A 27,547-nucleotide genomic window follows, 5' to 3' on the forward strand; every position below is an offset into this window, starting at 1 on the left:
TTTAACTCGATCAAATATATCTGGAGAGACCTGAAAATGCTGTGCAGCGACGCTCCCCATCCAACCTGACAGAGCTTGAGAGGATCTGCAGAGAAGAATGGGAGAAACTCCCCAAATACAGGTGTGCCAAGCTTGTCATGTCATACCCAAGAAGACTCGAGGCTGTATACTTTGCCAAAGGTGCTTCAACGAAGTACTGAGTAAAGTGTCTGAATACTTATGTAAATGTTTTTTATGTATAAAAACCTGTTTTTGCTTTGTCATTATGGGGTATTGTGTGTAGATTGAACGGGGGGAAAAATCATCCATTTTAGAATAAGGCTGTAGTGTAACAAAATGTGAAAAGTTTTCCATTAATAGACAAATCCAGGTAGGTCCCTCCTCGTTTTGGCCCGTTTGCTTCCATTTGGTTCCTAGTAAATACGACGCAGTAGTCAGTCCTGCGTTTGAAAATAAAGCAAAATAACGTGTGAAAGTCTTGTCTCATATTCTAAACAACAAAGTCAGTCATTGTCGTGACACATCCATAGCAGGGGATCAAACAGACCTGAACTACGCAATAATACATATTTCGGTTTCCTCTAGAAGTGTCAAACAGGAAAAGACTGAAGGTTGACGACAACTCCTTCTCTGGCCGGAGGCTTAGACAACAGCATGAGGACACGACTCTCTCTGTGGCATTATTTTATCACTCAATGAAAGAGCACACAAAGCTATGAAGATAAAAAAAAACAGGATGAGACGGAAGGATTTCTCTCCTTCCACTTCTTTTTTTCCTCCGCTCTCATCTCTCCGTTTCAAGAAAGCCCCCCCCCGCCCGAAATGGCTTAATGGTATTTGTTTAGAATGCTAACTTTAACCCTAGTAACACACACAGTAGCCAGTGTCATTCAACAAGTCCCTTATGAGAGACACTAAGAATGACTATAATTAACAACAGGAAACACAGAGGGATTACAAAAGCATACTAACTGCATTGTCAATGCAAACGCTGACACGCAGGCACTAAGGCATGTACACACAGACAATCATACAGGCCATACATATGCACAGCGCTCTATTAAAATTCAAGATTTGAAGCTAGAACTACAATAGCCTAATGATAAAGAAGCCAAAAGCATATTAAAGATTCAAGAGTGGATGAAACCAGACTCACTGCTACTAATGAGGATTCCTGAACCTGATACCACTGCCAGTTCATTTTTCAAAAGGACAAGATGAAGAATAGAATACATCCCAGAAAGAGTTGTAAACAGGTTGAAACCAGCCTCCTTTTATTTTAAATGTGATATGTACAGGAACAAGGTCTGTATACATTTCTAAATATATCAGGTCAAAGTCTGAAAAACAATTGCACTGTGCTTACAATAGCTTTATACTTTAAACGTCATGATACATACATACAGCATTGTGAAGTCAGACGGGATACAAATACACTGATCACCTATGCAGAGGCTTATTTTAACTTTCACTGTAAAAAACTAGAACCAAACAACGAAAGCTTTTCAGGGAAACAAAAGTACCCCAAAACAATCATGACATACTGTACCGAAGAGATTCAAACGGTATGTGAAAAATACTTGGTGTAATGGTGTGTCAGTTAGCTACAAAAAGGATCTGACCACATTGTTTTCCCTCCTCAGGCACTTATTATAGACCTCTGAACCTAGCCATGAACTAGCCTGGTCCCAGGTCTGTTTGTGCCGTCTTGTTAATTGCATCCGGGCTAGAGTTTTCCCTAGGTACAGATCGAGGATCAGCTTTCCCCTCCCCCAATCCTAACCATTAGTGGGGGAAATGCAAAACTGACCCAAGATCAGCGACTAGGCCGAGGGAATTTCATCCTACACCCTTGTTAACAACGATGACCGTAGACGTTAACTAGACAGCACAAACAGATCTGGACCCAGGCTAGCAATGGACACCAGACAACAGATTCCCACCAGACTGCAGACATTGGCAAAGTACTGCAGAGCAGACGACATAACACTCTTATTTCCATGTTAGACATGTTCAACAGCTGATACAGGGAGTTCACTCTCTCACACCATGGCCTGAGTCCCAAATGGCACTCAAACTATTTAGCTCACCCATAGGGATCTGGTCAAAAGTAGTGCACTATGTAGGGAATAGGGTGCCATTTGGGACGCAATCTGCGTTAACTCACAAATGGAAGCTAATGCATTTCATATGACTGTACTTGGCGTAGGGAGAACACATTGAAGCACATCTCCAAAGCAGCGAGGTGCCAGACACTTCTGTTATAGTATACCACGAGGCGACACAGAGTACATACGCCAGTCATTTTCTTTTTTTTCCCCTTTTGTGTGTTCGCCACACTCTCCTTTGTTCGGTTGCATTCATCTCCACCATTCTGTACATTTCATAGACATCCGAGCATCGTCACATTAAAGGCCCATTATATACAAGAGGAGAGTGACTCACTAGTTCTCAGCTATACGGCAGCTGAACGCAACTACCACTCAAACACAATTTCATATTTTTATTAACAAAGGAAGATGGGTCGATTAAACCGAAATCTTGCATCAGTATTCCGATTGTCTCTCTTTCTGTTTCTTTGTGGAGCGAAACTGTGATGTGGCCCTCCACTCCGGAGCAGCCTCTTGCGACTGTGTTCTGTTCTTTGGCTGTGGCAGGCAGCAGGTGGCTTGTGATGAAAAATTCAGTGCAGGGCTGACGGGGGAAGAGGAGAGGTGGGGAGGAGGGGAGGATGGAGCCAGAGACAGGCAGACAGGCAGGCCAGGTTAGCCGTGCCCAGAGTGGAGAGGCCAGGCAGTGGATCAGAGACCTCTCTCTCACTCTCTGTGGAGACGACACACACATGAATCATTTATGAGGGGCCTTCATTAATAACCAGTGCTATGCCCTCCTTCTCCCCCTCCTTTAACACACTCCCTCTCTTTTCACTCTCTCTCTCTCTCTTTTCTCGAACCCTCTGGGGACTACTGAAGGGGCTTCTCATAAAGACAAAAACAATTAAAACAGATAAATAGAATACTGATAGAAGCTCAGCATTGTTGTTTTGACTTAGTGTTAGAGTAGTACTGTCTAGGCAGCCCAGGGGTTTTTCCTGGCCAGGGGTGGGCAAGGGACAGGGGTGACAGGTCATGTAGGAGCCATGGTTAACAACACCAGACCACAACGGAAGTGTCAATGATGGAGACCACACTCGCACATCGCTCACTCACATTCAGACACACGGTCTCTCTCACATGCACGCATGCACAAAGGCACACACACCCACACATACACACTTGTCCATGGCTTAAAATAACGTCCGTTTGCCTATCTGTTTGATTGTCAGAGCGTGAGGGTAACAGATGTCTGTGAATCACACAACACTACTACCCAGAAAGCATTGTGACCATAAATACAGAAAGTCTCACTTAACAACAAACAGTCTGTAGGAGGGGAACATGACTGACTAGGACTGAATGGACGACTAAGAGGTCACGTCCAGGGTAAGCCATTATTTCAAACACCCACTGTGCAGTCCCTAACTCTTCTTAGATCAATCTCGGCTAATCAGCTCCTCAAGTTGTGCACGTCTTCCACAACTGTGGCCCCCTCTTGCCTGTCCCTATCCCTATCCCCTCAGGAGTAGAAGGAGCTTCCCCATTCTATGCTACGCAGCTCCTCAAGTTGTCCATATCCATCGCCACCAATTGTGGCCTCCTCTTGGAAGCCCTGTCCCTTCCCCTATACCTTCCCCTTTCCTCTGTTCCCTCAGGAGTAGAAGGGCCTTCCCTTCTCGGGCCCCTGCAGCTTGTTGAGCCTGGCCAGCTGGGAGGGCGAGGGGGGTACGTCCTGTCTATAGGGGCCCTTAGGCGACACAGGGTCCTTGTGAGCCGAGTACCCGTCATAGGTTTTGTTCCCTGGGTGCTCCTGCGGGGGCGCTAGGAGTAGCTGCTTCCCTTTGGCCTCCTGCTCTCTGCGTCTCTGCTCCTGCCTCAGCAGCTCCTGGGCTTCCAGGAGGACGCGGGCATTCACGCCGCTCATCCCCGGGTAGCCGTTTCTGGAGCCCTTGTAGCTAGAGTAGCGAGGGTTCTCCTTGGCCGTCTGGAAGCCATCACCCGGCGGGTAGACCTTGTCCCAGGAGTCCTGAGAGATGGAGCTGGGGTTCTTCCTGGGTTGCCTGCGGAGGGAGGGCGAAAGCGTGAATGAAAGGTAGTGCGAGACACGAGTGAAAAGAGCGTTTTAAAGAGGAAGAGTGCATTGACTCAGTAAGAGAAGGGTGAGAAAGTGAGAGAAAAAGGTGAGACCACAGAAATAGAATGACTAGAATGGGATTCCACATTCAAGCCAATGATCCCATAATGGGTGGACTGGACTGGCGTCTATTTATACTGTACCCATGGGAATAAAACAGGCTGCCATTTAGAGTGTACCAGTGGTGATGCTATTTCTACGGATGAGACACGAGTGAAGATGTTAAGAGGGTTTTAAAGAGAAGGGGTGCAATGACTCGGAAAGAGGAGATTCCACAGAGAGGCCGAACCAGACAAAGCCCAGCACCACCCATAACCAATAGGCAATTTAGCACACAATAAAAACACAGAAACACATAAACCTAGAGGGACAGTGACACATCCATTTCCATCCATATAGCCTTTTTGTGAAGGACAGACAGGCCCATTGGGTTTGACAGGCAGTAATAGCAGCCCTGCTGCAAATGAGACTCAACCGGACCCACTATGTCACTCTGGCGGTTTCACAGTAGAAATCTGACATGGTATTTAAAAACGGAGGAGCTGTCAGCCTCCTTCTTCCATACAACATACAGTCAGTCAGCCCTGCAGATGTGTGTGTGTGTGACATCACCCCGACTCATGCTTGACTGGGCACTTTGTGAGCTCTCTGTGTTCAGCCCATATGATATGCATGAGTGTTCAGGCCTAGAGCACTGCTTATCTCAGGGGCAGGAGAAATGGAATAGACTGAATAACATCAACGAACCAGACCTGGGTTCAAACACTATTTGAAATAATTTCAAATACTTAATCCGTGCTTGATTGAGCTTGTCTGATGGACCAATAGAATAGTCCCTAAACGGTAAACCCCACCCACCTGGCACTCTAGGCAGGATAGAGCAAACACTCAAAGTATATGAAAGATTTCAAATAGTATTTGAACCCAGGTCTGCAACGAACAGGCTTTTGTCTCAGAGCCATGCATAATTAGTGGATTTATCAACCAACTGTGAAGAAGAAACCAGATTATTTCTGTATTTGAAGAAAACCATTATAATGAAAAATGTGTGTGATACCAGACCTTTGTGTGAAGATGACCGGTTAGAAATATACTGACCAAAAATATAATCTCAACACGCAACAATTTCATTGATTTTACAGAGTTACAGTTCATATGAGGAAATCAGTCAGTCTAAATAAATAAATGATGCCCGAATCTATGGATTTCACATGACTGGGAATACAGATATGCATCTGTTGCTCGTAGATACCACAATGGGCCTCACAATTTCGTCATGGTATCTCTTTGCATTCAAATTGCCATCGATAAAATGCAATTGTGTTCGTTGTCCGTAGCTTATGCCAGCCCATACCATAAACTAACCGCCATTATGGGGCAGTCTGTTCACAAAGTTGACATCAGCAAATCGCTCGCCCACACGACGCCATACACATGGTCTGCGGTTGTGAGGCCGGCTGGAAATACTGCCAAATTCTCAAAAATTACGTTGAGGTGGATTATGGTAGAGAAATTAACATTCAATTGGCAACAGATCTGGTGGACATTCCTGCAATAAGCATGCCAATTGCACACTCCCTCAAAACTTGAGACATCTGTGACATTGTGTTTTGTGAAAAAACTGCACATTTTAGAGTGGCCTTTTATTGTCCCCAGCACAAGGTGCACCTGTGTAATGATCATGCTGTTTAATCAGATTCTTGATATGCCACACCTGTCAGGTGGATGGATTATCTTGGCAAAGGAGAAATGCTCAATTACAGGGATGTAAACACATTTGTGCACAAAATTTGAGAGAAATAAGCTTTTTGTGTGTAAGGAAAAATATTATTCGTAGATCTTTTATTTCAGCTCATGAAACTTGGGACCAACAATTTAAATGTTGCGTTTCTATTTTAGTTCAGTGTAGATATGCTTTCTTTCAACCCATAACATATAGTACCAGTCAAAAGTTTTGACACACGTACTCATTCAAGGGTTTTTCTTTATTTTCACTATTTCCTACATTGTAGAATAATAGTGAAGACATCAAAACTATGAAATAACACATAAGGAATCATGTAGTAAGCAAAAAAAGTGTTAAACAAATCAAAATATATTTTATATTTGAGATTCTTCAAAGTAGCCACCCTTTACCTTGATGACAGCTTTGCACACTCTTGGCATTCCCTCAACCAGCTTCATGAGGTAGTCACCTGGAATGCATTTCAATTAACAGGTGTGCCTTGTTAAAAGTTATCGTGGAATTTCTTTCCTTCTTAATGCGTTTGAGCCAGTCAGTTGTGTTGTGACAAGGTGGGGGGTGGGGGAAGATAGCCCTATTTGGTAAAAGACCAAGTCCATATTGGCAAGAACAGCTCAAATAAGCAAAGAGAAACAAAAGTTTCTTCAAGAGCAGTCGCAAAAACCATCAAGCTCTATAATGAAACTGTCTGTCATGAGGAACGCCACAGGAAAGGAAGACCCAGAGTTACCTCTGCTGCAGAGGATAACTTCATTAGAGTTACCAGCCTCAGAAATCAGCAATTAACTGCACCTCAGATTGCAGCCCAACTAAATGCTTTACAGAGTTCAATTAACAGACATCTCAACATCAACTGTTCAGAGGAGACTGCGTGAATCAGGCCTTCATGGTCGAATTGCCGCAAAGAAACCACTACGAAAAGGACCCCAATAAGAAGAAGAGACTTGCTTGGGCCAAGAAACACGAGCAATGGACAATAGACCAATGGAAATCTATCCTTTGGATTGATGAGTTCCCACAGTGAAGCATGGAGGAGGTGGTGTGATGGTGCTTTGCTGGTGACACTGTCTGGGTTTTATTTATCTGTCATATCCTCACATGGTCTCTCGTATCATTGCTATGCAGACGACACACAATTAATCTTCTCCTTTCCCCCTTCTGATAACCAGGTGGCGAATCGCATCTCTGCATGTCTGTCAGACATATCAGTGTGGATGACGGATCACCACCTCAAGCTGAACCTCGGCAAGACGGAACTGCTCTTCCTCCCGGGGAAGGACTGCCCGTTCCATGATCTCGCCATCACGGTTGACAACTCCCTTGTGTCCTCCTCCCAGAGTGCTAAGAATCTTGGCGTGATCCTGGACAACACCCTGTCGTTCTCCACTAACATCAAGGCGGTGACCCGATCCTGTAGGTTCATGCTCTACAACATTCGCAGAGTACGACCCTGCCTCACACAGGAAGCGGCGCAGGTCCTAATCCAGGCACTTGTCATCTCCCGTCTGGATTACTGCAACTCGCTGTTGGCTGGGCCATTAAACACCTACAACTCATCCAGAACGCCGCAGCCCGTCTGGTGTTCAACCTTCCCAAGTTCTCTCACGTCACCCCGCTCCTCCGCTCTCGCCACTGGCTTCCAGTTGAAGCTCGCATCCGCTACAAGACCATGGTGATTGCCTACGGAGCTGTGAAGGGAACGGCACCTCCATACCTTCAGGCTCTAATCAGGCCCTACACCCAAACAAGGGCACTGCGTTCATCCACCTTTGGCCTGCTGGCCCCCCTACCTCTGAGGAAGCACAGTTCCCGCTCAGCCCAGTCAAAACTGTTCGCTGCTCTGGCACCCCAATGGTGGAACAAGCTCCCTCACGACGCCAGGACAGCGGAGTCAATCACCACCTTCCGGAGACACCTGAAACCCCACCTCTTTAAGGAATACCTAGGATAGGATAAAGTAATCCTTCTAACCCCCCCCTTAAAAGATTTAGATGCACTATTGTAAAGTGGTTGTTCCACTGGATATCATAAGGTGAATGCACCAATTTGTAAGTCGCTCTGGATAAGAGCGTCTGCTAAATGACTTAAATGTAAATGTAAATGTAAAATTTAGAATTCAAGGCACACGTAACCAGCATGAGTACAACAGCATTCTGCAGCAATACGCCATCCCATCTGGTTTGCGCTTATTGGGACTATCATTAACCCAATTGAAATGGTTTGGAATGAGTTGGACCGCAGAGTGAAGGAAAAGCAGCCAACAAGTGTTCAGCATATGTGGGAACTCCTTCAAGACTGTTGGAAAAGCATTCCAGGTGACAACCTCAAGCTGTCATCAAGGCAAAGTGTGGCTACTTTGAAGAATCTAACATCTAAAATACATTTTAATTTGTTTAACACTTTGTTTGCTTACCACATGATTCCATGTGTGTTATTTCCTAGTTTTGATGTCTTCACTATTATTCTATAATGTAGAGAATAGCGAAAATAAATAAAAAACCCTTGAATGAGTAGGTGTGTCCAACCTTTTGACAGGTACTGTAAATTGAAACACAAAGCCAACGATTTACATTAAACCCCTGGTTGAACAACTCCAATTTCAAAAGACGGCTCTCTTCATCTTCCACATATGATTTCATTTCATTGACATAAAAGGACAATTGGCCTGTTTCTCTGTGAGTAATGTAAACCAGCCATCTCTTCTCCATTAGATATTGTGCTAGTACCGTACATATGATGTAAAAAGAGAAAGCGAGATGAGGGATGGAGGAGGAACATGTGGCATTAGTCACATTCTCTGTGTCCCAAATGGCACACTATTCCATTCCCTCAGTGGACAACCATAGGGCTCTGGTCAAAAGTAGTGCACTATATGGGGAATAGGGTGCCATTTGGGACGCACATAGACAGACAGTGTTCTAAAGAGACCAAAGCTACAGCAGCTGTTGCAGTGGGAGGCCCTTTGGTCCTGCTGTAAATGGCATGACTTTGGCTGTGTGATCAATGTTGTTTCATTGACAACGGTCATTGTTCAAATGATGCATTTGAATTGGAACCCCTTGTTTAGCAAAGCTTCACCAAGAGGAAACTGACCTTTATCTGAAATGAAAGCTGTTTTTGAACGCATAGGCCATGATTCAGCCATTCAACCAACGGCAGCAGTTGTGTGTGTGTGTGTGTGTCTGGGGCCATATGAAATCCATCAAAATCACACAAGCTGATACCAGGCCCCATATTACTCCAAGCCTGTGGTCTGGTCATCCAATGGCATTTTGAAGGTAAACAATCAGATTCTTAAGATAATACAAAACAGGTTTATCCAAACAACTGGCCTTAATAGAATTACAATGAAATTACACCACAAAGCCACAGGATGTTTCTTTGACCAGGCATCGGAGACATTGGTACAATAAATCTCCGCCTTAAACAGAGCTGCTTCTTCAAATATTTAACAAGCGGGATTCTGTATCAACAACCGAGGATTAAGCAGAATTGATGAAGTACTAGCTCGGAGACTAGGAGATTACATCTTGGTGATAAGTCATTGCTGACTGGAGAATGTAAGGTCGAGAGCATACTGGGGATTTACTGTTACATACACTACATACACAAAAGTATGTGAACACCCCTTCAAATGAATGGATTTGACCATTTCAGCCACACCTGTTGCTGTCAGGTGTATAAAATCGACCACACGGCCATGCAATCTCCATAGACAAACATTGGCAGTAGAATGGCCTCACTGAAGAGTTCAGTGACTTTCAACATGGCACCGTCATAGGACGCCACCTTTCCAACAAGTCAGATCGTCAATTTTCTGCCCTGCTAGAGCTGCCCCGGTCAACTGTAAGTGGTGTTATTGTGAAGTGGAAAAGTCTCGAAGCAACAACGGCTCAGCTGCGAAGTGGTAGGACACACAAGCTTACAGAACGGGACTGCCGAGTGCTGAAGTGCGCACAAATCGTCTGTCCTCGGTTCAACACTCACTACTGAGTTCCAAACTGCCACTGGAAGCAACGTCAACACAATAACTGTTCGTCGGGAGCTTCATGAAATGGATTTCCACAGCAGAGCAGCCGCACACAAGATTTAGATCACCATGCGCAATGACAAGCATCGGCTGGAGTGGTGCAAAGCTCGCCGCCATTGGACACTGGAGCAGTGGCAACTCGTTCTCTGGAGTGATGAATCACGCTTCACCATCTGGCAGTCCGACGGACTAATCTGGGTTTGGTGGATGCCAGGAGAACTCTACCTGCCCAAATGCACAGTGCCAACTAAAGTTTGGTGGAGGAGGAATAATGGTCTGGGCTGTTTTTCCATGGTTTGGGCTCGGTCCCTTAGTTCCAGTGAAGGGAAATGTTTCGCTACAGCATTCAATTACATTCTAGATGATTCTGTGCTTCCAACTTTGAGGCAGCAGTTTGGGGAAGGCCCTTTCCTGTTTCAGACAATGCCCCCGTGCACAAAGCGAAGTCCACACAGAATTGGTTAGTCGAGATCGGTGTGGAACAACTTGACTGGCCTGCACAGAGCCCTGACCTCAACCCCATCAAACACCTTTGGCATGAATTGTAACACCAACTGCAAGCCAGGCCTAATCGCCCAACATCAGTGCCCAACCTCACTTACGCTCGTGGCTGAATGGAAGCAAGTCCACGCAGCAATGTTCCAACATCTAGTGGAAAGCTTTCCCAGAAGAATAGAGGCGGTTATATCATCAAAGAGGGGACCAACTCCATAGTAATGCCTATGATCTTGGAATGAGCAGGTGTCGACATACTTTTGGTCATGTAGTGTATCTCAGGTTACTGTAAAATGTATCTCTTGGTTCAAACTCACCACTGACTGTACTAGTTAGCATACAGTATCATGGTTCAGCTGCAGAGCAGTTCGACCACATGCTTCCTCCAGTTTCTACAGTCGCTAGCAAGGTTTGCAATTTGATGTGGTTGGACCTACTTGTTTTCAACATCTACTAGGCCTTGACAGTTTAGTGTACTGTAATTGTGGAGGGTCTGGGGAAAACCACCCCCTGAAGTTAATTAAACTGATTACAGTTGCCCCCCCCCCACCACACACACACACCTGTACACACATTCATCGCTACCACAACACATCTACCATTCACAGTACAGTCCAGTCAAGCTCATTTAGCAGCTTCCCACTACACAAGCATGACCTATCCTATAATCCCTCAGCCAATCACAAGCATGAACTATCCTCTAACCCCTCAGCCAATCACAAGCATGAACTATCCTCTAAACCCTCAGCCAATCATAAGCCACAGGCAGACACAACACTTCCTGTAATAACACACATATCATGTTGATCAAAGGTAACCACATTATCTCAGATTAGTGTGATCATGTCAGATTACTGGGGCTGGTAACGTGATACAGCCTGGCTGCATCGCAAATGGCAACCTATTCCTTTAGGGCTCTGGTCAAAAGCGTACATTATGTAGAGAATAGGGGGTCATTTGGGACGCAGACCCAGACTACGGTTTCACAACACATCACTGGGGGCACATCGCCTATCCTCCAGGACACCTACAGCACCTTCACAAGAAGGCCAAAAAGATCATCAAGGACATCAACCACCCAGTTACTCAACCCTGCACCTTAAAGGCTGCTGCCCTACATACAGTTGAAGTCGGAAGTTTATATACACCTTAGTTTTTCACAATTCCTGACATTTAATCCTAGTAAAAATTCCGTATTAGGTCAGTTAGGATCACCACTTTATTTTAAGAATGTGAAATGTCAGAATAATAGCAGAGAGAATTATTTATTTCAGCTTTTATTTCTTTCATCACATTCCCAGTGAGTCAGAAGTTTACATACACTCAATTAGTATTTGGTAGCATTGCCTTTAAATTGTTTAACTTGGGTCAAACGTTTCGGGTAGCCTTCCACAAGCTTCGCACAAAAGTTGTGAATTCTGGCCCATTCCTTCTGACAGAGCTGGTGTAACTGAGTCAGGTTTGTAGGCCTCCTTGCTCGCACATGCTTTTTCAGTTCTGCCCACAAATGTTCTATAGGATTGAGGTCAGGGCTTTGTGATGGCCACTCCAATACCTTGACTTTGTTGTCCTTAAGCCACTTTGCCACAACTTTGGAAGTATGTTTGGGGTCATTGTCCATTTGGAAGACCAAGCTTTAACGTCCTGACTGATGTCTTGAGATGACACTTCAATATATCCACAATTTTCCATCTTCATGATGCCATCTATTTTGTGAAGTGCACCAGTACCTCCTGCAGCAAAGCAACCCCACAACATGATGCTGCCACCCCCGTGCTTCACGGTTGGGATGGTGTTCTTCGGCTTGCAAGCCTCTCCCTTTGTCCTCCAAACATAACGATGGTCATTATGGCCAAACACTTCTATTTTTGTTCCATCAGACCAGAGGACATTTCTCTAAAAAGTACGATCTTTGTCCCCATGTGCAGTTGCAAACTGTAGTCTGGCTTTTTTATGGCGGTTTTGGAGCAGTGGCTTCTTCCTTGCTGAGCGGCCTTTCAGGCTATGTCGATATAGGACTCGTTTTACTGTGGATATAGATACTTTTGTACCTGTTTCCTCCAGCATCTTCACAAGGTCCTTTGTTGTTGTTCTGGGATTGATATGCACTTTTTGCACTAAGGTTCATTCATCTCTAGGAGACAGAACACGTCTCCTTCCTGAGCGTTATGATGACTGCGTAGTCCCATGGTGTTTATACTTGCTTACTACTGTTTGTACAGATGAACGTGGTACCTTCAGGCGTTTGGAAATTTCTCCCAAGGATGAACCAGACTTGTGGAAGCCTACAATTTTTTTCTGAGGTCTTGGCTGATTTCTTTTGATTTTCTCATGATGTCAAGCAAAGAGGCACTGCGTTTGAAGGTAGGTTTTGAAATACATCCATAGGTACACCTCCAATTGACTCAAATTATGTCAATTAGCCGATCAGAAGCTTCTAAAACCGTTACAGCATTTTCTGGAATTTTCCAAGCTGTTTAAAGGCACAGTCAACTTAGTGTATGTAAACTTCTGACCCACTGGAAATGTGATACAGTGAATTATAAATTAAATCATCTGTCTGTAAACAATTGTTTGAAAAATTACTCGTGTCACGCACAAAGTAGATGTCCTAACCGACTTGCCAAAACTATAGTTTGTTAACAAGAAATTTGTGGAGTGGTTGAACAATGAGTTTTAAATGACTGCAACTGTACATAGACATGGAATCAATGGTCACTTTAATAATGGCACACTAGTCACTTTAATCATGTTAACATACTGTATTCTATTCTACTGTATTTTAGTCCATGCAACTCCGACATTGCTCATCCTAATATTCATATATGTCTTAATTCCATTCTTTTACTTTAGATGTATGTATATTTTTGTGAATTGTTAGATACTACTGCACTGTTGGAGCTAGGAACACAAGCATTTGCTAAATATGTGTGTGACCAATAACATTTGATTTGTGCTTTGACAGGAATGATCCATTTGTATATGTGGGCTGATAATATCAGGCTGATGTTATGTATATGAATGCATAATACCATGGTCACGGCAGTCAGCCAAGCGGTTAAGAGCGTTGGGCCAGTTACCGAAACACCGCTTGTCCAAAACCCTGAGCCGACTAGGTGAAAAATCTGTCGTTGTGCCCTTGAACAAGGCACTTAACCCTAATTGCTCCTGTAATTCGCACTGGATAAGAGCGTCTGCTAAATGACTCAAATGTAAATTGAAAAAATATTGGGATTATGTTGAACGTGGAAAACATTGTACGGCCTATGTGTGTTCGCTCTCCCTCTCTGTTACGCAGATGCACGCACGCAGACACACACACACACACACACACACACACACACACACACACACACACACACACACACACACACACACACACACACACACACACACACACACACACACACACACACACCCTCGCTCTCTCACCGTGGCAGGGAGCTGTACTGTCTCTGCGCCTGTTGGAAGGCGTCTCTCTCCTCCTGCCTCTGTCTCTGTCTCTGCACCTCTACAGACACAGAGTGTCGGCCTGTCTGTTGTCCGTCTGTCTGGTACGGGCTTGGGCCTGTGTTGGTGTTGTTGGGCTGAAAGAGGGAGGGGCCAACATCCTGGTTATTCAACACACACAACTATCCGACACATACAGTACACCAGAGCCTTACATTTAAGAGTTTGGACATTGAGATTCGACCAAATCTATTAGGATGCATTTACAGTACATCTACGAATAAATAGAAGGGACTAAAAGTTGACCAAACTCTCTAAATATATGGCTCTGCAATACACTTACCAGGAGCCATCAAGACATGACCTGCTCTTGTCCTTCATCGTGGCCAGGTCAAACAGAGGTTAGACTGACAGACAGAGAGGAGGACGGAGGAGCATGCTGGTGACGCAGGGTGGACGGAGATGAGACGAGATGGATGTTAGTACTGTAGGTGTTAACGAAGCCTCTCGGCTGACGCCCTAGCACAGGTCATTAACCGTCCTGAACAGCCAGAGCGCACGACGCCACGGAGGAACAGCGTCGTCATTCAATTATCTCCAGCTCCTCCTGACAGGTTACTTGCGGATGCCTCCCAAATGGCACCCTACAGTATACCCTGCATTTTTGACCAGGGGCCTGGTCAAACATAGCGCACTGTATATGGGAATAGGGTGCCATTTGAGTCACACATCCCATATATCCTCCACGGAACACATTGAAACATGTCGAGGAATGACTAACTACCACGTCTTCGTTCTCCTTCCCCATCTTTCATCAGCGAGGAGGTGTGTGTAATGGCTGAGGATCAGTCATAACACAAAGGCTATCTAATTACTTTGATGGGCCATGCCAAGTATTCATACAGAGTGCCACGCTCTAGTGGTGGAAGGGCCATAAAGCGATTTGTCCCGTCATCTCAGGGAGGACCTCTGAGACACCCACATTAAACCTAATGAATCATTTTAATCATCGGGGATTGATTGGCATAACCTGGGCTGTTGGGCGTGCTGTCGCACTCTATTGCCATGGCGACGCCAGCCAGACCATGGAACAGGCCATGGACACCTAAAAGGTAGCTAGCTCATCTCCATCCATATCGCTAGCTAAGGTCATAAGTTCCGGAACTCCAATTTGAGCAGCAGCAGCTGAAAAATGAGCTCCTACAAATATTGAAATTTACATGGTTTTTAGAGTGAAGTACATCGGAAAAAAGCAAAAGAAAACTGCAAGACTGAATAGGAGAAAAAACAAGCAACAAACAAAGAAGATAGGCTTTTGAAAAATAACTATTTTTCATAAAATTGTAGTTATCTTAGCAAGCTGAATTGTTTACCAGTTGCTAAGCAGTTGCTAGGGACTCTTTTGGAAGAAGCTAGCTAGCTAACGAAGAACAACAAAGAATATCTAGTTAACAGAAGAAAAGAAAGAGAAAATCAGGACAGAAGAAAAAGGATATCAAAGTGAAACAGTTCTCTAAAGACACAGGAGACAATAATACAAGAAACAACACTTCTGTAGCTTGTCAACTATGTGTCTGTCTATCCCTGTTCTCTCCTCTCTGCACAGGCCATACAAACGCTTCACACCGCGTGGCCGCTGCCACTCTAACCTGGTGGTCCCAGCGCGCACGACCCACGTGGAGTTCCAGGTCTCCGGCAGCCTCTGGAACTGCCGGTCTGCAGCCAACAAGGCTGAGTTCATCTCAGCCTATGCTACCCTCCAGTCCCTAGACTTCCTGGCGCTGACGGAAACATGGATTACCACAGATAACACTGCTACTCCTACTGCTCTCTCTTCGTCTGCCCACGTTTTCTCGCATACCCCTAGAGCATCGAGCCAGCGGGGTGGTGGCACTGGAATCCTCATCTCTCCCAAGTGGACATTCTCTCTTTCTCCCCTGACCCATCTGTCTATCTCCTCATTTGAATTCCATGCTGTCACAGTTACCAGCCCTTTCAAGCTTAACATCCTTATCATTTATCGCCCTCCAGGTTCCCTTGGAGAGTTCATCAATGAGCTTGACGCCTTGATAAGTTCCTTTCCTGAGGATGGCTCACCTCTCACAGTTCTGGGTGACTTTAACCTCCCCACGTCTACCTTCGACTCATTCCTCTCTGCCTCCTTCTTTCCACTCCTCTCCTCTTTCGACCTCACCCTCTCACCTTCCCCCCTACTCACAAGGCAGGCAATACGCTTGACCTCATCTTTACTAGATGCTGTTCTTCCACTAATCTCATTGCAACTCCCCTCCAAATCTCCGACCACTACCTTGTATCCTTTTCCCTCTTGCTCTCATCCAACACTTCTCACTCTGCCCCTACTCGGATGGTATTGCGCCGTCCCAACCTTCGCTCTCTCTCTCCCGCTACTCTCTCCTCTTCCATCCTATCATCTCTTCCCTCTGCTCAAACCTTCTCCAACCTATCTCCTGATTCTGCCTCCTCAACCCTCCTCTCCTCCCTTTCTGCATCCTTTGATTTTCTCTGTCCCCTATCCTCCAGGCCGGCTCGGTCCTCCCCTCCTGCTCCGTGGCTCGACGACTCACTACGAGCTCACAGAACAAGGCTCCGGGCAGCCGAGCGGAAATGGAGGAAAACTCGCCTCCCTGCGGACCTGGCATCCTTTCACTCACTCCTCTCTACATTCTCCTCTTCTGTCTCTGCTGCTAAAGCCACTTTCTACCACTCTAAATTCCAAGCATCTGCCTCTAACCCTAGGAAGCTCTTTGCTACCTTCTCCCTCCTGAATCCTCCTCCCCCTCCCCCCCCCTCCTCCCTCTCTGCCGATGACTTCGTCAACCATTTTGAAAAGAAGGTTGACGATATCCGATCCTCGTTTGCTAAGTCAAACGACACCGCTGGTCCTGCTCACACTGCCCTACCCTGTGCTTTGACCTCTTTCTCCCCTCTCTCTCCAGATGAAATCTCGCGTCTTGTGACGGCCGGCCGCCCAACAACCTGCCCACTTGACCCTATCCCCTCCTCTCTTCTCCAGACCATTTCCGGAGACCTTCTCCCCTTCCTCACCTCGCTCATCAACTCATCCTTGACCGCTGGCTACGTCCCTTCCGTCTTCAAGAGAGCGAGAGTTGCACCCCTTCTGAAAAAAACCTACACTCGATCCCTCCGATGTCAACAACTACAGACCAGTATCCCTTCTTTCTTTTCTCTCCAAAACTCTTGAACGTGCCGTCCTTGGCCAGCTCTCCTGCTATCTCTCTCAGAATGACCTTCTTGATCCTAATCAGTCAGGTTTCAAGACTGGGCATTCAACTGAGACTGCTCTTCTCTGTGTCACGGAGGCTCTCCGCACTGCTAAAGCTAACTCTCTCTCCTCTGCTCTCATCCTTCTAGACCTATCTGCTGCCTTTGATACTGTGAACCATCAGATCCTCCTCTCCACCCTCTCCGAGTTGGGCATCTCCGGCGCGGCCCACGCTTGGATTGCGTCCTACCTGACAGGTCGCTCCTACCAGGTGGCGTGGCGAGAATCTGTCTCCGCACCATGCGCTCTCACCACTGGTGTCCCCCAGGGCTCTGTTCTAGGCCCTCTCCTATTCTCGCTATACACCAAGTCACTTGGCTCTGTCATATCCTCACATGGTCTCTCCTATCATTGCTATGCAGACGACACACAATTAATCTTCTCCTTTCCCCCTTCTGATAACCAGGCGGCGAATCGCATCTCTGCATGTCTGTCAGACATATCAGTGTGGATGACGGATCACCAGCTCAAGCTGAACCTCGGCAAGACGGAGCTGCTCTTCCTCCCGGGGAAGGACTGCCCGTTCCATGATCTCGCCATCACGGTTGACAACTCCCTTGTGTCCTCCTCCCAGAGTGCTAAGAACCTTGGCGTGATCCTGGACAACACCCTGTCGTTCTCCACTAACATCAAGGCGGTGACCCGATCCTGTAGGTTCATGCTCTACAACATTCGCAGAGTACGACCCTGCCTCACACAGGAAGCGGCGCAGGTCCTAATCCAGGCACTTGTCATCTCCCGTCTGGATTACTGCAACTCGCTGTTGGCTGGGCTCCCTGCCTGTGCCATTAAACCCCTACAACTCATCCAGAACGCCGCAGCCCGTCTGGTGTTCAACCTTCCCAAGTTCTCTCACGTCACCCCGCTCCTCCGCTCTCTCCACTGGCTTCCAGTTGAAGCTCGCATCCGCTACAAGACCATGGTGATTGCCTACGGAGCTGTGAAGGGAACGGCACCTCCATACCTTCAGGCTCTGATCAGGCCCTACACTCAAACAAGGGCACTGCGTTCATCCACCACTGGCCTGCTGGCCCCCCTACCTCTGAGGAAGCACAGTTCCCGCTCAGCCCAGTCAAAACTGTTCTCTGCTCTGGCACCCCAATGGTGGAACAAGCTCCCTCACGACGCCAGGACAGCGGAGTCAATCACCACCTTCCGGAGACACCTGAAACCCCACCTCTTTAAGGAATACCTAGGATAGGATAAAGTAATCCTTCTAACCCCCCCCCCTTAAAAGATTTAGATGCACTATTGTAAAGTGGTTGTTCCACTGGATATCATAAGGTGAATGCACCATTTTGTAAGTCGCTCTGGATAAGAGCGTCTGCTAAATGACTTAAATGTAAATGTAAATGGCATTTCCAGATGTGAATTTGTGCATATTACATATTGCATACATAAATTACAGTTGGTAATATGGTGTGATTGGATATGCATGATCCATTTAGTATCTTGAAATAATAACTTTGTAAGACAAGGAAACAAAGCTAGAAAACCACAACCTATAAAGCTTATCGAGGTATTAAAATGAACGCGGAAGGCGCTAAAATAAAATACAGAGAGGCAATATAAACGCTTCTGGCTGGCGAAAGCAGCCCCCGTGGATGTACTGCTCTTAGTGTGGTAAATGACCACAATAAAGGTTCCCCAACGCGGGAAGTAACAGTCTATCAGTCACTGTGATCGAATTAGCCCAAGGAAACCATGGTCGTGTTCAGTAGGGCACACCGTAGCAAAAGGTTTTGCAACGCAAAGTGACAATCTGTGTTCTTATTGGACGAATGAAGGTAGTACCCATTTCCAAAAAGTTTTTTCCCCCCCTACAGAACACAAGCCAGATTCCTCCACTCTCCTCTGGACCATAGTACAACAGTGAGAAATATACCATCCAGAGGGCTAGTAATCAGAGGTAGAGCTGTCTAACCTCCGCTAACCAGGAACACCTAACTAAACAGCATGCAGGACCGGATCATTAGGGAAGTGATTTGCAGCACAACTACAAACATGCTGGATTTCAGACAGCAGGCCCCAGCGGGCTATAGGGGAGATAATGCACAGGGCTGGCCTGACCTCCACATGGCGCTACTCTCCCTTCACTGTTTACCCAATGGGCCTTAGAATGGAATTCCCAGAACTCTTTTCACCTTGTGTATGTAGAGAAGTCATTCTTCTGGCTGACTTGACCAAAGAAATAGAATTACCAGAACGGACATTCCCATTCAAGTCAGCGTTCCGTAATGGGTGGGCCAGTGGCCATTATTGAGTGTGGTCTACCCATTGTGTAATTCTATTTCTTTGGACTTGTGACACTAGTCTAGACTCTAGACCAAACACTATGGCCACTAGAGAAGATGTGAATTGAATGTTATGTGCTGAGTCTGTCTCCTCACGCTAAATGGAATGGAGTGGGTGGAGCTGGACTGATGGGGTTAATGTTCTGATGTATAGAGCTTCTTAGTCTGATCAATTCACTCTAATAATGACACAGCTACTAATGCATTCTGTGTCCCAAATAGCACCATATCCCCTATATAGTGAACAAAGCATTGCACAATATAGGGCAAAGGGTGCCATTTGGGACACAGACACAATGTTTGTACAAGTGCATGACTTATTCCACATTTTGTTATGTTACAGCCTTATTCTAAATTGATTAAATAAATAAAAAATCCTCAGCAAAAAAAACAGAAATACGTTATTTACTTGGGTATTCAGACCCTTTGCTAAGAGACTTGAAATTGAGCTCAGGTGCATACTGTTTCCATTGATCATCCTTGAGATGTTTCTACAACTTGGAGTCCACCTGTGGTAAATTCAATTGATTGGACATGATTTGGAAAGGAACACAAATGAAATGAAATTACCTATCTATATAAAGGTCCCACAGTTGACAGCGCATGTATGAGGAAAACCCAACCCATGAGGTTGAAAGAATTGTCCGTAGAGCTCTGAGACAGGATTATGTCAAGGCACAGATTTGGGAAGGGTTCCAAAACATTTCTGCAGCATCAAAGTTCCCCAAGAACACAGTGGCCTCCATCATTCTTAAATGGAAGAAGTTTGGAACCACCAAGACTCTTCCTAGAGCTTGCTGCCCGGCCAAACTGAGCCATCGAGGGAGAAGGGCCTTGGTCAGGGAGGTGACCAAGAACCTGATGGTCACTCTGACAGAGCTCCAGAGTTCCTCTGTGGAGATGGGAGAACATTCCAGAAGAACAACCATCTCTGCAGCACTCCACCAATCAGGCCTTTATGGTAGACTGGCCAGACGGAAGCCACTCCTCAGTAAAAGGCACATGACAGCCCGCTTGGAGTTTCCCAAAAGGCAACCCTCAGACCATGAGAAACAAGATTCTCTGGTCTGATAAAACCAAGATTGAACTTATGGTGGCAGCATCATGCTGTGGGAATGTTTAACAGCGGGAGGGACGTGGAGACTAGTCAGGATTGAGGAAAAGAAGAATGGAACAAAGTACAGAGAGATTCTTGATGAAAATCAGGACCTCAGACTGGGGGTTAAGGTTCACCTTCCAACAGGACAAAGACCTTAAGCACACAGCCAAGACAACACAGGAATGGCTTCAGGACAAGTTTCTGAATGTCCTTGAGTGGCCCAGCCAGAGCCCGGACTTGAACCCGATTGAACATCTCTGGAGAGACCTGAAAATAGCTATGCAGCAACTCTCCCCATCCAACCTGACAGAGCTTGAGAGGATCTGCAGAGAAGAATGGGAGAAACTCCCCAAATACAGGTGTGTCAAGCTTATAGTGTCATACCCAAGAAGACGCAAGACTGTAATTGCTGCCAAAAGGTGCTTCAACAAATGATTGAGTAAAAAAGTCTAAAAACCTGTTTTTGTTTTGTCATTATGGGGTATTGTGTGTAGATGGATGAGGGGAAATAATTATTTAATCAATTTCAGAATAAGGCTGTAATGTAACAAAGTGTGGAAAAAGTCAAGGGGTCTGTATACTTTCTGAAGGCACTCTATATGCACAGGAAGCATAATTGAGTTTCAGCGACATATGTTACCATTTTCCATACTTTGGCAGTCAGTATGGCAGGGAAAAAAATCTAAGAACACAAAATTACTGTTGATTACTGTGCGGTTCTGTAAGACGTTGGTCATTCTGTTATTTAGAAATAAATTGTGATGGCAATCATGTCTGACTCCCTTCAATGGTGCGGTCATGGGAACAGGGTAACTTTGCTTTCTATCAGTAATGTAAATAAACAATGTGATGGTATTATCAAAGACTTTAAATCGGCAATCAGCAGTTGAAACAAAGTGATTTGGTAAAAAGCTGAGTGTAGGGGCTGGAGAAATGTGACCACTTTCAAATTCACAGACAGAGCTATGGATGCAAGGACTGACCATCCATGATATCAAATGTATAGTTTAAACCATGTTTTGAGGCTATGTATTGTTTGTTACATTTACATTGTTCACAAACATTGGAGTAAAACAAGCTTATATTTAGGGTTCTGATGTGGTACGACAGTTGAACTAAGCTCATGAGGCATTTATAAGTTATATTCTTCAACAATCAATGGGTACATATCATTAATTTCTAAGTAAAAAAATGGATGAATCAAACGCAGATTGTCCCTTTAATGACCATGTCTGAGTCCAAAATAGCACCCAAATTCCCCTAAGGCGCTGGTCAGAAGTAGTGCACTATACAGGGAATAGGGTGCCATTTGGGACACAACCAATATGTACATGCTTGACTGTGTAGAGCAACAAAACACCGCTTGAAAGCCCTTTCCCTCACACATTGCACACTCAGTGTCTCAAAACAAGACCAAGCTTTTTATTCGATATATCATCATCACCTCTGAATGAAGCCCAGGGCCCGTATGTATGAATCGTCTCAGAGTAGGAGTGCTGATCTAGGATCAGTTCTGCATTTTAGATCACAATGAATGATCCTAGCTCAGTACTCCTACTCTGATACACCTGATTCATACAGCCCCAGAGGTCAATGGAGTCTGTTCATGAGCTCTCCGTTTACAACTGTTAGAAAACTCATTCAAATCAATCCTTAGACAACGTAATATGAACGCCATATAAAGATGATAAAAACGGTACATGTTGACAGTGTCTAAACCAGCACTAAAAACAACATCACACATATATAGGCCTAAGTGACGAAAGTTGAATTAGTACAAATGTACTTCATAACAATGTATAGGATTAATACAACCAAATATTTCAATATATACAGCAGTGGTTATAGGACAAAGACATGACACAACAATATATACATATTCTAGAAATATTAAAGTAGTGACATTCAAACATTAGGCAAATTATTTTGCTGATAATTCATCATTTTACGTTGTAACAGACAGAATGTGAAATGTATACTTAAGGCATACTGCTGGTGTAATGGATGGAAGAATAGGACATAGTGCCATCTCAATCTAGGAACCAGATACCTTCAATTACATCATAGAAAGGTATTCTTTAAGAATTATCAAGGCATTTCCAATTTTTTTCCAATTGTAATTGTTCGAATTATCACTCATCCTATTTTGGTGGCCATGCCATCAAAAGAGTACAAATGTAAAAAAAATCCACAACGCCTGAACCTCTTCTCTAAAAAGGCACAGTTAAAAACCGACAATTGCGGGGTTGCTTTCTTATCACTCAGAAAGCACCCCCGCAATCAGACACACATACAGGAGTCCATTTGTCCATGAGAAGGTGGGCGGGTCCTTGTTTTGTGAGAGACAGACAGACAGACCAACAGATGGCATTGATGGCAGATGGGATGAGGAGGGTGGTCGTGATGGGTGGGGTTAGAGGTCAGGTGAGCGTGCCAGAGGGTCACATGCTCCTAGACGCATGCAGGTGGAGACGTTGGTTGCAGGTGGAGATGTTGGTTGCATCCAAAAAGGCAGCCTATTTTCCATGTAGTGCACTACTTTTAACCAGGTCCCATAGGCCTCTAGCCAAAAGTAGCGCACTAAATAGGGAATAGGGTGCCATTTGGGACTCACCCGTTGTAGTAAGAGTTATTGGGTCGTTCCATATGATTTTAATCCCTTTCTGACTGCATCCCTTTTGATTTGAACGGAACCTTCCATACATGTTTGCCTGTGGTAGACTTTCCTGACCTGATTGCCAAAACATTCAGGAGACCATTTTGCATACCCTACCATACCATGAGAAATCCATGTCTTCATCACTGAAAAGGATAAAAGGTTGAGTTTGATATCATTTAAACGCTTACAAACAGGATTGTCAAAGTATTTTATAATTTGAACTTTGGGCACTTCTGGGTCACTCCACAAAAAGAGTGCCTTTTGCGTGCGTCCCTTTGATATTTTATGTAGAATTTGTGCGCCAATATTGTATTTTAAAAGCCTGTTATATTACATGAAGTGCTCTTTAATATATACCACATGGATAATTAAATAAATCAGATTTTTAATATTAATAAAGACTAAAGTGCCAAAATTCTGCATTTTGACACGTCCCTCCATACACCCTCTGTCTTCTACGACTTTTACCCACTTAACCCCAACATTTCTCCATTTAACACCAACATTTCTACACTTAACACCAATATTTCTACACGTTTTCACCATCATTCTAAAGCCCTAGTTATTTAGTTGCTGTGACAAAGTAATTTCTGAATATTATTATTTATTTTATGTTATTAGTGATTCTTTTAAGGTCAACCCTGTTACATGAACTGAACTCTCGTTTTAAAATGGTAAAGAAAAGATAAAAAGACTTTGAACTAATAGTCAAATCATAGTGTAAAAGCAGGTGAGCTGGTCCTACTGTGCGGGTTGAGCATAACACCCTGTTACCTATAGATAAATAGACAGGCTAGAAATGTTTTAAAAATACAAAAATTGTGAAGCTAGAATTAATTACATTTTCCCTCCCTGCTGGACACAACAAGCTTCCATTCCCCCTGTCACAAGTGTATTTATGGATGATTTAAGAAGTCGCCAAACCTGTTACGGTCGTTGAAATCATATGGAACAACCCTATTAGAGAAGAGCCTGGGTTAGGTGGGAGACTCAGAGGAGTTAATGAGAAGAAGCTCCACAGGCTGAGGTTGTTCAGTCAATGTCATACTGGACAGTCCATACTCAGGGCTGGCCCGGTGGTTGTGAGGTTAGTGGTAGTAGGAGGCTCCACGATGTAGCCATCAAGCCAGCCAGCCAGCCAGGGTATTAGCAGCCCTCCTTGGCTGGCAGCGGTGGAGGTTGGTGGTGGTTAGTGAGGGAGGAGGTCCATGGAGAGCCAGGCAGGACCGACCCGGTTCTCAGCCCAGTCTCAGACACTCACCCAGGGCTGCTCGAAGCTGTAGGTGCGTCTCCGGTCGTCAGGGTCGTCGTCCCCCCTGGCCTGCTGGAACTCGTGCCTCAGCCGCTGTATCCGGTCGTGGTTGCTAGGCGCTAGTCTGTTGCTGCAAGGGGTTGAGAGTGAGAGAGGAAATACTACATGAGCATGGTGGTGGCCCATTTGGAACAAGTCTGTGTCCCAAAATGGCACAACATTTCCTATATAGTACAATACTTTTGACCAGAGCCTACAGTGCATTACATTAGGGAACAATGTACCATTTGGGACTGTTTCTATCAGCATAGCTGGGAAATGGTCCAGAAACTGGACTGTAATACACAGTAGAGCAGCGTTTCCAAAACTCGGTCCACAGGACCCCAAGGGTACACGTTTCGGTTTGTGCGCTAACACTACACAGCTGATTCAAATCAAAGCTTGATGATGAGTTGGTTATTTGAATCAGCTGTGTTGTGCTAGGGCAAAAACCAAAACATGCACCCCTTGGGGTCCCGAGGACCGAGTTTGGGAAACACAGCAGTAAAGCCTCAAACATGGATCAAACTAATAAATACTCATGTATTATTCATAACCATGGAGTATGGTGTCCCTAATGGCCCCGTATCCCCTATATAGTGCACTACTTTTGACCAGAGCCCTATGAACTGTCAAGAGAATAGGGAGAATTTGGGACACAACCAAGAACAAAGCAAAGTAGTGTGAACAGTCGATGGTCGAGCTACATCCTCAGGCCACACGTCACTCACCAACTTCTGTCCACTGTCTCTGAGCCCACTCATAACAAACAACCACGGCCCATTAAAACACGTCACCTGGCTCGTCTGCTTACTTATTGAACTGACCTTGACCAGAGAGAGACAGGTCCTCTGTAGCTCAGTTGGTAGAGCATGGCGCTTGCCATGCCAGGATTGTAAGTCTCTTTGGATAAAAGTGCCTGCTAAATGGCATATATTAAGTCTCTGCATTATACAGTAGAGCAGGCCTTGTCCCAGAAGCAGTGATGAAGATTAGGGCTGTTGCGGTGACCGTATTTCCGCCACACCGGCAGTCAGGACGACAATACAATTCCACGTGAATTGTTGAGTCACAGTAATCTCCTCTTATGCACTCTGGACATGCTTAGGTAGTACCCAATTTGCTAACTACCATCAGGTCCTAATGGCCTGGTACTCAGGGCTCTATTGTCCCTCCATCAGGTCCTAATGGCCTGGTACTCAGGGCTCTATTGTCCCTTCATCAGGTCCTGATGCCCTGGTACTCAGGGCTCTATTGTCCCTCCATCAGGTCCTGATGACCTGGTACTCAGGGCTCTATTGTCCCTCCATCAGGTCCTGATGCCCTGGTACTCAGGGCTCTATTGTCCCTCCATCAGGTCCTAATGGCCTGGTACTCAGGGCTCTATTGCCCCTCATCAGGCCCTAATGGCCTGGTACTCAGGGCTCTATTGTCCCTCATCAGGTCCTAATGGTCTGGTACTCAGGGCTCTATTGTCCCTCATCAGGTCCTAATGGTCTGGTACTCAGGGCTCTATTTTCTCTCTATCAGGTCCTAATGGTCTGGTACTCAGGGCTCTATTGTTTCTCGAAACACTGACATCAATGCAAATACAATCAAAAATCACATCCATCACTTATCATCAAAACAGTATAGTGCTTTTAACACTCAGCTCACTGTGATTGCATTATAAATAATTTTTTGGAAGAAAGAAGTTCAACAACAGGTTATAACAGTGTAAAACATGATTATTGTGGATGTTGTTTCAAAGCCCAACACAACTAAAAGTACAGAGCTTTCAACAGCCATACGCATATTAATTCAACAGCCATACGCATATTAAATCAACAGCCATTCGCATATTAATTCAACAGCCATACGCATATTAAATCAACACCCATACGCATATTACTTCTATACCCATACGCATATTAAATCAACACCCATACGCATATTAATTCAACACACATACGCATATTAATTCAACACCCATACGCATATTAATTCAACATCCATACGCATATTAGAGCTTATGCATACACATATACCTATACATGAGCCCAAGCATGGAAAAAAAAAACGGAATTAAAATTGAGATTGTGCAATACATATTACGCATGGCTGAAAAACATAAAACAAAACTGATTTAAGATGTCTTTGGTATACAATAGGTCTAGCCTATACTCCAAATTTAAACAAATTAGAGTAATGGCCTTTGAATGTGGCCTGTATTATTCTGCATTCTGGATGGACTGGTTACCTTATGCTATTCTCCAATCTTTGTATTCATGATTTGGGAGAGAACGTATAGGCCTAGCGACTAAGCCTACAGTTACAGTGAAATAACCGGAGTGGTCTATCCAGCATGACTGGAAACAAACCTGTGGGACAGTCACCTCCATTTGCTATTGGAGTGCATACGGATGACTTTTCCCTTGCCCCTGTTCCTACCCATTTGATAAAGATAATTGAACATATTAGTAAAGACAATATTACATTGAGAATAGTCTGATGGGTGATAATATGATCACTTGATGAGAGAACAGTTTGTTCAGCCTGAGGTAATGAACAGAGCACAAGCTTTTTTCTGCGACGTTGTTAAATCATCAACAGCCTTTAGTAGTACCATGAGGCCCATTATATGTTTGATTTATAAGACATTCTGAGGTTTGTATCTCTCACAAGTAAAGTTGCCAAATAACTCAATCTGGCGTATAGGACCTGTTTCAAATGATCCCTTTTACACTCAACAGAGCCACTTCATCTGCGCACTCGCTGCGGAATGGGAAAAATATCCTTTCTATTTTATTCAGCTAAGTTCAATTATATTCCTCTTACTATTAAATATTAAAATATAAAATAACGGCACAGGACTTAAATGAACAAGCCTACAGCATGCAGCATAGCCTTGCTAACATCCAGTAGGCAAACTCATATTCTATCCTTCTGATATACATTTTCTTCATTATGTT

The 27,547-nt window shown here is 44.8% G+C and overlaps 1 protein-coding gene across 6 annotated transcripts in view; it reads right to left on the reverse strand.

Moving 5' to 3' along the window:
- Positions 1–1,243: 1,243 nt before the first annotated feature.
- LOC106568841 (partitioning defective 3 homolog) overlaps positions 1,244–27,547 on the reverse strand; it is a 239,994-nt gene continuing 213,690 nt past the window's right edge. For all 6 annotated transcript variants that reach the window (XM_014139556.2, XM_014139557.2, XM_014139559.2 and 3 more), the window contains 3 exons: positions 24,567–24,687; positions 13,932–14,086; positions 1,244–4,156 (listed from right to left, as the gene is read on the reverse strand). In XM_014139556.2, the coding sequence (XP_013995031.2) occupies positions 3,748–4,156; positions 13,932–14,086; positions 24,567–24,687 (685 nt within the window). In that variant the 3' untranslated portion in view covers positions 1,244–3,747. The remainder of the gene's footprint in view (positions 4,157–13,931; positions 14,087–24,566; positions 24,688–27,547) is intronic.

This window comes from Salmo salar, chromosome ssa14 (assembly GCF_905237065.1).
Source record: "Salmo salar chromosome ssa14, Ssal_v3.1, whole genome shotgun sequence".
Lineage (NCBI taxonomy): Eukaryota > Metazoa > Chordata > Actinopteri > Salmoniformes > Salmonidae > Salmo > Salmo salar.